Source organism: Camellia sinensis, chromosome 2 (genome assembly GCF_055761805.1).
Source record: "Camellia sinensis isolate YWXY chromosome 2, ASM5576180v1, whole genome shotgun sequence".
In the NCBI taxonomy this organism is placed as follows: Eukaryota; Viridiplantae; Streptophyta; class Magnoliopsida; order Ericales; family Theaceae; genus Camellia; species Camellia sinensis.
In genome coordinates this window covers 38,676,630-38,688,350 of record NC_138962.1, presented here as the reverse complement: position 1 = coordinate 38,688,350, position 11,721 = coordinate 38,676,630, and the positions used below count along the sequence as shown (strand labels likewise).

At 34.9% G+C, this 11,721-nt stretch overlaps 1 protein-coding gene across 4 annotated transcripts; it reads right to left on the bottom strand.

Moving 5' to 3' along the window:
• Positions 1 to 381: 381 nt before the first annotated feature.
• On the bottom strand, positions 382 to 11,313 carry LOC114275214 (aspartate--tRNA ligase, chloroplastic/mitochondrial). 4 transcript variants are annotated; one of them, XM_082914182.1, is made up of 15 exons: positions 10,801 to 11,313; positions 9,965 to 10,108; positions 8,734 to 8,843; positions 7,757 to 7,868; positions 7,561 to 7,632; positions 7,358 to 7,449; positions 6,833 to 6,953; positions 5,549 to 5,671; positions 3,601 to 3,796; positions 3,331 to 3,518; positions 3,165 to 3,236; positions 2,253 to 2,351; positions 2,064 to 2,144; positions 1,399 to 1,456; positions 382 to 970 (listed from the first exon to the last, which is right to left on the bottom strand). In XM_082914182.1, the coding sequence occupies exons 1-15, from the start codon at positions 11,170 to 11,172 to the stop codon at positions 801 to 803; spliced, it is 2,010 nt and encodes a 669-aa protein (XP_082770308.1). In that variant the 5' UTR covers positions 11,173 to 11,313; the 3' UTR covers positions 382 to 800. The 4 variants fall into 4 exon arrangements, with proteins under 4 accessions (XP_082770308.1, XP_082770305.1, XP_082770306.1 ...); XM_082914179.1 differs by having other exon boundaries at positions 580 to 1,012; positions 2,241 to 2,351; positions 10,801 to 11,311; XM_082914180.1 differs by having other exon boundaries at positions 580 to 1,012; positions 10,801 to 11,310.
• Between the last annotated feature and the right edge of the window lie 408 nt (positions 11,314 to 11,721).

The window sequence follows — 11,721 nt, the reverse complement described above, 5'->3', positions numbered from 1 at the left end:
GGGCCTTTTCCTTTGGTTCTCATCAATAAATCTTATTTTTTATTTCATGTATAACAACAATATCCACTCACCCTTCCAAACCTAGTCCACAAGAAAAATTATTTAATTATTTTTAGACACAACTATGCAAACGATTTGTGGAAATGCTACACAACGAACTTTCCTTACAAATTTTGTTTACAGAGTAATATGACAGTTAAATTACTCTTATCAATTAATTTTAGGAAGTCTATTTTAAATACCAATACTTTGTTACAATATGTCACATCAATTTCTACAAAATAATTATTATTATTGTTTTGAATCCCAAAATCAACAAGAGTACAAGTGTTTCAGCAAGCAGAGGCAAATAACAAAGCTCACTCTTGTCCAAGTGCAATGTTAAACAAAAGGAATGAGATCTTTTTTTCATCTGAATATATGAATTACACACAGTTTAGAAGTCTACAATAAAAAAACAACGCCCAATTAGTACACATTAATGTGTGTTTGGAAGGGAAAAGATTGAGTACACACCTAACCTTTAGCATAATGCACAAAGTGGTGGCCCCAAGACTTGAAACCATAACCTTAAGGTTATTAGAAGTCTACAATAACAAAGATTATTTTGGATGTAGCCAAAATCGTTCCAAATATACATATTAAAATATTCCTCACAGAGCAAAATATGGATGTACCCAGGCTACTGAACCCCAAATTATCATTACTTTAGTTAGGAAACGACAGATGTGAATTCCTCAATAACAGAAGGATAAGTATTCACCCAAAAAAAAAAGGATAAGTAAAATGAATAAGAAAAACTATTGGGTCTTAAATGAAAGATCCTTTAATTGCTGAGGATCCACCTCGGAGGGTGCACGAGTTAGGGCGCACTGGGCTGTTGTTGTCTTGGGGAAGGCAATAACATCCCTGATGGAATTTGCACCAGCCAACATCATCACCAATCTATCCAGCCCGTAAGCAATTCCTCCTGCATCACACACATACAGATTAACTGACATGAAAACCATTCCTGCCATAAAACCAAGCTTTGACATAACAATGGAATAGGATTCTAATGAAGGACAAACAATGGAGTTGTGTATGGTCAAGTTAAATTCATTCTAAGGAATCAGTCTTAATTCCAGACTAGACGATTCCAATATTAGATAACTGTTGGCCTGAGGCCATGGTCCAAATAATGTTCAAGAGAACTCAAAAATATAGACAGATGAGCAGTAGTTGGACATCCTAGCATTAAAAAATCCTTGTGTTCATCAATAGTGCAGAATGATGATTCAATCTAACCAATACAGGTTTAAATTATGCATGACATTTACTTCTAGGCCAACAGTGAATAAATTATCCCAAAATGATAGTAATTTGTTGTTATGTTAGATATAAGCTAGCAGTTCATACCATGTGGAGGAGCACCCATGTCTAAAGCCTCCAAAAGATAGCCAAATTTTGCTTCAGCCTGTAGACAAAACAGAGCCCATATTACATTTGGGTCAATAGTTTCTAGATTTAACATCCGGCTATTCCTTTCCTTGGGAGCAATAAGTATTAACACATCAATCTAAGGAAATTCAAAAGTTCCAAGTGGTGTCCAATTGGAACTCACCTTTAAATGGTAAATATATGTGGCTGTATCTATCATTTCAAAAATATTTTAACTAAAAAGAAATAAAAATCAGAAATTAGCGTGCAAACCACAGTGATCTACCCAAAACTTGCCAGGAACTATTTTCCAAAGTGCCAACATCACATATGTGTTTCAATTCAATGTAGTGTGCACACCACAGTGATTCAATATCTTGAAGAATTGGTCAATGCATGAAAATATATGGATAGTTGTTAGTAGTACAATGAAAATTTTGGCCCATAGAAGTATGAAAACCATGATAATATTAATATCAGGTAATTCAAAAGATCTACATACAAGAGGATACTTTCTCCAATTTGGTACTTACATAATGCATTAGATGGGAATATAAAAATAATTTACAACGTAGGAGATAAAACACGGCCCTAGTAATTAATAATTGAGCAACCCAACCAGTATTTGTTAAGTGTCTCCTCACCTGCTCAGGGGAAATGCCTACAATTTCCAAAACCTTTTCTTGAATCTCACGCTTATAAATTCTCAAGCTTCCTCCACCAATCTGATAGCACCACAGCAATTAAGTATTGCACCGTTGAATTTCACATGTTAAGTATTGGCAAAAGATCAATATTGCAACTAACAGAGAATAGAGTACATATTTATAAACCTCAACTCCGTTGTAAACCATGTCATAAGCTAAGGCACGGGCCGAGGACAGATCCTTCATATCTTCAGGGTTTGGGGCAGTGAAAGGGTGATGCAAGGCCTGCAACAGAACAAAATTACCATGATCTCAACAATTAAAAAGGAAGAACCAGAACATAAAATGACTTGTCATAACTACCGCAGATGCTAAAAACATAATAGCACAATGACCTCTAATTACTACCAAGAATAAAATAAGTCAGCACTTTAGTCTCATCATTCAGAGAGAGGGGGAGTTAGCGCTAAAAAAAATTCCCTCATCAGATTAGCAGCTGACAATAGATACCAGGTAACCAAAGAATGCTAAAATCAAATCATAGAAATAACCCTTTTCCCATATACCATGCAAATTTTACTTATCAAATCCAAGGTAGACAGCAATTCCTCAATTATTACAAGGTAATAATAGCAGGAATCTATCCCCATGTACGATACAAGTCTGACTGGTTAACCCATCAGGTCTAAATATCCCAAATAAAGCAGCAAAAGATTGAACATTTTTTGTCAAATAGTTCGCTGAAGATTTTCTTGTAGCCGATCCCACTTGATTGGGACATAGGTTTAGATTAGTTTGGCTTGGTTCACTGAAATTGACACATGTAACACTCATTTTACTAGAATTGCAAAAGAAAAACTAGACATGAGATTCTTCATGAATACAGAAAGAAGTTCAATAACAAATTTCACAAATTGTCATAACAAAAATCTACTTCATCACAAATGGCTTGAGAAATTTAGTTTTAAATTCCCTAGAAGAAAGCACAGAAGAAGATCACAACATACCATTGAAAAAACCCAACTACCACTTCTTCCATGAATAGAAATCATAATATTTAAGAAACTAGAAGTAGAAGTGCATAAACATTAAACAGACCTCAAGCCTCTGTTCTAAACTGTTCCATTCAAACATTGGGAAATCAGTCACCCAGAGAATTGAATGCCTGGACTACATGCCAGAAAACAAAAGAAACAAGGAGAGTCAGTACGAGAGGGAAATGTGAATTAAAACTTTCAAAATTGAAGGCATACTACGAGCTTACTTGGTCAATCAAGCCCAACTCATGTGCTACATATACCCGTAGCCAGTCTAAGGTTTTATTAACTGAGACATGGTGGCCCAATGCAAACAAGATAAGATCACCTGATCCTGCAGAGCACCGTGTCAGTAACTGCTCCGTTTTTGTAGGATCCAAACTCGATACCAGTGCAGGGATGCCCTCAATGGCCCCTATAAGTAAAATATGAGACCATCAGTTGTGAACCATAAAATCTCTTTACAAATATCAGGATTGTCTGTTTTCAGTTGTTACCATCATCCAAGACCTTTAGGAAAGGCAAACCCTTAGCTCCAGATTTGATTGCTTCATTGAAAATATCACCTTTCTTAAGGGCTGTGTTTGAATAGCTTTTTGATCCTAAAGGCACACATAAAACTTTTATAATTCCCCTACTCGCCAGGGTATCTGTAAAAACCTTGAAGGAGGAATCTGTGAAAATATCAGATACCTGAAATTCCAACAAAGACAACAAACAATGGAATGAAAACTCTTCCAAGAACGCAAAAACAAAGAGGAAATTGCTTATGAATATCAAATAAATTTTCATCATAAATCACCAACTATATGCTCAATATTGTTATGATGCTATATTAAGCCAACAAGGAACTTCCATTTTTGTGGAAATAAAGTAAAAAATAAAACTTACTTTTAGATACAAATCCAAAATAGAACAGGAAGTGTTGGCAGTATCTTACGACACATAGTACCGTACACATGATTTAATACACTTAATAGAAAGTCGATATATATCACACATCTGCATGTTATGTATATGTAAAAATACCCATGGGGACATGGTGCACAACATGGTCTATGATATTTGATATGTACAATATGTAAATGCTTTGATTTTCAATGGTAAGCATTACTTCCCAAAATTGATATTGTGCAAAAGGTCCGTCAAGATGAAAAGAGATTTTTTTTAATTTTGCTTTTGCTACCTTCACAGAGTTTCTACTTTTCTGGTACTAAAAATATAATGCCATTGGAAAATGCCCACAAGATTAGTAATTAGTATTTTTGCATTGTAGTGAAGTTTTTGAATATTTTGCATCAAACTTATGTAGTCTAAAACTCCTATGAAATATACTTTGTTGACATCATGATATAATAATGCAACTAAGTTTCACATCTTTTATAAGATTTAGCTTATATCTTCACAATTCATATTAACAGTATTGTGTTGATTTCTGCATGGCTTTAGCTCCAAGAGTCATGCTTTTTATCATATAATCAATTATATGTTGCCTACTGCTTCATCCTTGTAAGATATTTTCTTATTTTTAAGGTACTTAATTTTTCTACACATTTCTGAGGATGTAAAAAGATCTTATGATATATGATACAATACAATGTGTTTTATAAAAACAGGAAGCCAATACAAGATATGTATTCTGATTCGACAACTATTATAACAATTATTGTCACTATATTATTTGCTGAAGAAAGCAGGAGAATAGTGACAAATAACATTATATAAACCTCCCACGTCATATCTTAAAATTAAGAGGACAAAAATGGTTAACCATTTACACTGGCTCATCAGAGAAGACTAGGAGGCATGAAGCATTTTAATGATTAAATACCTTCATCACATGACCACGTAAAGGATCAGTAAATGTGAAATGAAGTATAATGTACTGGTAGCAAGGTTGGCCTGTCATAAATTTCATGTTCATTTTTTAAAGTGGTAACTGTGTATTAAGGCCTCGTTTGGGAACAAGCTAATTTAGTAACTTTTTGGCTATTTGGCTAAAAAGGTAGGTAAAAAAAACTTGTATGTTTGGGATGACTTTTTGGCTAATTACGAAAAGATGTGCAAAAAGTAGAGAGAAAAGAGAATCTTTGACTTTTTGGTATAGGTTGTTGGCTTTTTGGCTAATTTAGTAACTTTTTGACTAATTGGCTAAAATAGCCTCTTGCCAAACGAGGCCTAAGTTTATGATAGCAGCTCAACTACAGTATAAAAAATCGGAAACCTAAGATAATGAAACTGGAAAGTAGTGCAGTTAAAAACAAACACTCAGCAAAGTGCATTAGTTTTCTCAGGATCCAATCAGAAACACTGTAGAAGCCTGATGTTGAACATATAAGTCAATTTCTTCCACCACCACCACCACCACCACCAAATAAATAAATAAATAAATAAATAATAAACCACCCAAACCAGACAGAGAGAGAGGGAGGGAGGCATTATTACATCTCTTAATTCAAGATCAAATCGAACATCTGGTCTGTCTGAACCATATTGACTCATTGCTTCAGCATATGTAAGCCTCGGGAAAGGATTGGGTAGCTGAATACCTTTGATCTCCAGAAAAACCTGCAATAAGCATATCGAATCAAACCTCATAGTGACATTGATCAAATCAAGTTTCAGGAACATAAAAATAAACTAAATTAATAAAAGAATTATATAACATATAATTTATAACTTGATGCAACAAGCTCTGCTATGTGCAAGCAATCTCCTGGCCTGGACTCTACTAGGTGCTCAATAGTGTGCATACCAACTTCATGCACTAACAAGTTTGGTTCACTACAAATCAAGATTGAGGAAAAATTTTAAGGTTCAAAAGGTGAGCTCAGGCCATAAGCCAAGCCAAGATGGGCTCTGCTCAAGAAGAATTTGACTCAGTCATTTCTAGGACAAATTAGCATTGTACACAAAATGTACAAATTGGATCAAGTTAGATTATGGCCTCAATAGTCTATTCCTTAGTAAATGCTATAGATTTTAGCAGCCAGATTTGGGATTGAAGCTTTGAAAACCTTGCAATATATCAATTGAAACTCTTTCATCCCACCTACAGACATACTCTGAGCTGAAGTAAAGCCAACCCAAGCCTATCAGTGTCCAAGAAAAATTCTAGTGATTACGCAGCAGCCTAAACAAAGACCTCAAAAATTTCATATCACAATGCTGACAAATGCCACATAAAATTAATTTGGGTCAGGTTAATTCATTAGCAGCTTTTAGTCTCCGAAAATTATTGGCCTGTCAAAGGGTATTTTGCGATAATTTGATTGGATTCATTTTTCTATATTAGATGTCATAAATAGGCATGACATAGAAAAAATGATGTGAATTTAATTAATTTAACTGAGCATATAACCATAGACAGAGCATAATAGCGAAAAATGATTCAGGCAGCCAACCCCACTTGAGTGGGACATGGGGCTTGGTTTGGTTTGGAAGTTGTAAATAGACATGACAAGGTTTCACTCTACACACCATATAAAAACATAAAGAAAATGTTCTGAAAAAGCTGGCATATCATAAAATTTCTCAGTTCTTTAATTTAAATTTATGCTGCGAGTTCTCCCAAACTGATAGTGACTGGAAGGAGAACATTAAATTGCTTTTGGTTCATTATCTCACTCTTATTCGTCATCCTCTTCTCTATCTTATTTGTTGATCTTTTATCAGGGTGCTTCCCAAATCTAATTAGAATTTTAACCACCTGACAACTAACTTAATAACCTGTCTAATCAAATCTTCATTGAGCCTGAGCATGTTCTCCAAAGGAGTGAAAGCCATCTCCATATCCAGTTGTGTAAACTCAGGCTGTCTATCTGCCCTAAGATCTTCATCTCGAAAACATCTGCAAAGGAAGAAAACCAAAATGAATTTCTACCATAATTTTGCTAGGATGTCTGCCCATGAAAATCTAATTTTGATTCTTCTTCTACTATCTAACAGGAAAATGTTTATTCTTCTATTCCCAGTAAGTTGGATTGTTTTGTAGGTCAAATCTTTTTGTATACTCTCTTTCATTCTTGAAATCAGTACACCCATCATTTTGGTATTCAAGAAAATCACATTTTTACACAAAAAAAACTGTCGATAAAAAAGAAAAGGAACAAAAGATGAGGTAAAAAATTAAAAAATAAAAAAGATCTAATAAGTTGAAATGTTTATTGGCAGAATGCTGAAATCACACCTAGCACAAGCAACTAGCAGAGCAGTCGAACCAAATTTCAAACGGCCATTAACTAAAAGACCTACCTCGCTATTTGATAATATTTATCAAAACCGGAGACCATTAGCATCTGCTTAAACAGCTGTGGACTTTGGGGCAAAGCATAGAAGGTTCCTGGCTTCAACATACGCATTAGAGTGAATCAAATCTCCAAGCCATGATGGCATGAAGTAACTCAAGTGACAAGTAACATTCAGATTCCTCTAGACATCTCAATAAAGTGGCATACCTGAACTCTTGAAGGGACCAAATAATCTCGGGCACCTTCTGGAGTAGATCTAGAAAGTATTGGTGTCTCAATCTACCTTACAACCATGAAAGGACAAGATCAAAAACAAGTATGAATGTAGCCCATAAATGCAAACTGAAAAAATTGTTTTCAATAGAGAAGTTAAAAGGTAAATTCAAATTTCCAAATGCAGTACCTCCACAAAACCGTGAACGTCCTCTAGGTACCTGCGAATGAGTTTCACCACACTATGTCGCAACGTTATGTTTGAATTCATTTGTGGCCGGCGCAAATCAAGGCAACGATATCTAATAACATGCATTTGAGGCCTTTCAATCAGTATCGATGAGAGAATTACGCATCAAAATTCACACGCACATAGACAATGTGAGGGGAAGTCCTTTTGCAGTTTCTACTCTGTGGAGAATTACAAGCGTTTATAGACAGAAGATTATAAATTTCAGCACGCAATGAACAAAATCATCTTCATAACCTGAGCATATTTGAGGCACCATACAGAAATTTTGGTAGGAAAGTCTACATTTGTGAGGAGAGAAATGATCTTGTACTAAAAAAAGATACCTCAGAAAGTAAATTTTCCCTAACTATCAATTCCATCACCAGTAATGGTCCGCCCAATGCAAGGTTTCAGCAAATGCGAAACACCAAAAACCTTACAGAATCTAGCAGCACCATGACACACTAACAATAATAAAGCTGAAAGGCAAACTTCAAAGTTTGATTATTGCTTGAGTAATTTAAAAGGATATGTGTTAAATAATTAAGTTTTTAAAGGACTGATTTTTCAGGAGATTGGGGGGCAGGGGCATCTAAGCAATTCATACTACTAAAAGAAAAAAGTAACTAACATGCTCTTATACTTTGGATAAGTATCACCAAAAACAGGCAATCAGTAGGATGAGAAGGAATTAGGTCGTTCACTACCTCTATGTTATTTCTTAGTTTCAAAGGAGGATGGAAGATAAAGGATCTTTAAGCTTGAAGTAACTAAAGATAAATTAAAATAATTAAAAACTTAATTAGCATTATAAAATAAGATGTATTTCTCTGTCCTAGACTAACGGCAACTTAGCAAAGGATCACCTCACCATGGCCAAATGCCAAACATAAAGGATTTCTTAACCTAGATAAGATCAATTTGAAGCTAGCTACCTTAAACGGATTTCCTCTTTAACAGAATCTTTTACATCATCTGCAGTAGTAACCAAAAATGGCAATTTAGATCTCACAGCATTCAACAGTTGAACATGCTCTGCAGCAACCTGCCATGCACAGCCAGAATAACGTTAAAATAAAAAATAAAAAATTGGCAAAAAGACTAGCTAAATGGTAGAAAAAGTAAATAAATCACATTCCATATGTAGAATAAACAACATAACAAGCTACATTGAGATAGACAAAAGAGTAGAAAACTGATGCATTCCAGTTGCAAAGCATTAAATTATTTGAATTAACTATAAATTAGAATTAAAAGTCCAATTTGTCAATGAGATGTAGCGTATAATGCCTATTGTATGAGCATGCATTCAAGGTTAGTTAGAGGGCCAAATGTAGATGCTCTCACTTCTTCCTCCCCAAAATATGGTTGCATTATTATTTTTTGTTTACTCTACGTGCCAAAAAGTGACGACCCAGATTCAATCATTTATCTTCTTCCTCTATCTACGCTATATGCATCTCTAATAATGAGAGCAAGAGAAGCAAATGAAATACATCCTTCGTACTAGATCCCAAATTTTCCGAAGATATAATCAGAAACACCTGATGAATTGACAGAGCTCGTGATAACTTACAATCAGCAGTCCAATGAGAGTGCATCAGGTTGATACAAATTTGAGGATGGTGAAACACCATAAAACTTTGATGGTCATCAAAAGAACTTGGCCACACTTGGGCAGCATACCACGACCTGATTTTGGGAAAGAAGCCTTATTTTGTAACGGAATGAGCTCGAGCTTGGGCAAGTTATATCTACTTCAGACTGATCTTGGTTTTTCCAAGGCTGCTTCAGTCCTGCCTGATTGACAGGCCTACTGGTACCAATACGTACCATAAAACGAGCAAAAACAATACAATGACAGGTACAACTGTGCAAGATTGATAACTATGGTCTTAAATCATAGTACCATTTAGTCCATTTCTCTATTACCTTCCCAACAAACTATTTGATTGCACTCACGCTTCTCTATGAATATCAAACTTCAAGCTCAACATGGGCCTACAATATCAGAGACAAAACTAACCCTACCTACATATCTGAGGGGAAGAGAATGTCCATAAAAAACTAAAAGGCCATTTGTCTTACACAAATGCGAAAAATAGCATACTCTTCTATTAGTTAAACCAACAATTTAGTGTTTTTAACAAAGCAAAATTGTCTTACCTCTATCATCCCAGTCTTCATTTTCTTATTAACTGACTCACTGGGCCTAGGCCGAACAACACCTTCCACAGTAATCACAAACTCGAGCCTCAGGTCATTAATAATCGAATGTGCATCAGGGAACTCATCCGGGAGTGTGGTAACCTGAAAGTAATTAATGCCAACATCAACTAGGATAAATTACTGGTAAATTTTGCAAATTTAGTATATAAGTCAATGAAGTTGCATGCACTAAAACAACAAATTTTAATCAAACATTCTGTGGCATAAAAAACAACTTGAGACAGAAGCATTATCCACATAATATTACAGAGAAGGCCCAGAAACCAGACAACAATTTATAATTATTAATCCAAATGACACTGCCACTATTCTTCCTTTAATCCAACAATAATAATAAAAAACCTTCGTCGTTTCACTAATATCAAAAATGCCCTCGGCACATTGAAGCACATTCTCATACATTCATGTTTTGTGAGCAAAAACATAGGCTAGAATCAAATCAATACATATATATGAATTCAAAATTGATAAATTATTTAGCATCAAAGTAGTTCACACTCAATGACTAATCTTAATTACAACACATTATGAGCTATAAATTATATATTTACAGCAAACTGAACACCATCATTGTATGAACTCCCAAAAAAACCCTAACGCATCATCACTGTTTTTAGTTGCTTTTTATTTTATTTTTTAAAATCTAAAAAATGATGCCTTTTGGTTATTGCTACAAAAATTGCAACTTTTTTTAGTGAAAAAAGTTGATATTTTTAGCTCAAGACAAACAAGGCCTAAGGTTAACAATCAAATGGAATTTTCATCTTGCAAACCTGCACAATCCCAGTGTGGTCTCTGAGATTGAGGAAAGTGAGACCACCGTGAATCCGGTGAAGCGCGACCCACCCGCAAAGTCTGACCCGTTTACCGACGTCGTTTTCAGACAATTCACCGCAAAACCCGGTTCTGCTGACCCATTCGAGAGAGCCTTTGAAGGGTATTGCAGGCTGTTTAGGGTTAGAAATTAGGGTTTCTGATGAAGTAGATGGAGCTGCTGAAGCAGAAACGGAGTAAGTGGTTCTACTTGGATATATTCTGGGTTGAGTGAGTGTTTGCAAGTTGAGGTACAAGAGGGGGATAGATGAGAGAGAAAGGGGTATGGAACGTAGGGTTATAGTAGGCAGAGCTCGGAGAAACATGGACATGGTGATTCTTGGGTTCGTGGAGAGAGAGACAGTGGCAAGGTCGACGGCGATAGAGCTTATCTGAGGGTTCTAGGATTGAGCCAGAAGAGAGTGCGTACAAGCAAAGCGGCGCGAACCGACCTAATTCGGTTTATTAAAAACTTCCCTGAAATAAAAAATCTAAATTTTAATACATTCGGTGGTGTTTGGGCACTTGGTTTTGGGATTTTTTATTTTTTTTTTCACTAAAAGATAAATTTTTTAGAAAATTAAAAAAAATAAATCTAAATAAAACATCACATTCAATTTCATAATCATTTCACTTTTTTTCTCACAAACATTATATCTAACTACAAAAAAATCCAACTATCTTCTTAAATACTAAAAAAATTTTATCCAATTATATCTTATAACTAAAAAAACCTACATAAAAATCCACTTCTCAAACACCCACTATAATATAAATTTTGTTAGTAATTTATTACTCAAATGTTATAAATCAATTATCCAAACATCCAATCGAAAAACATTGGAAGGAATATATCCGGCTTGGGTAACTTGTTCTTTCTA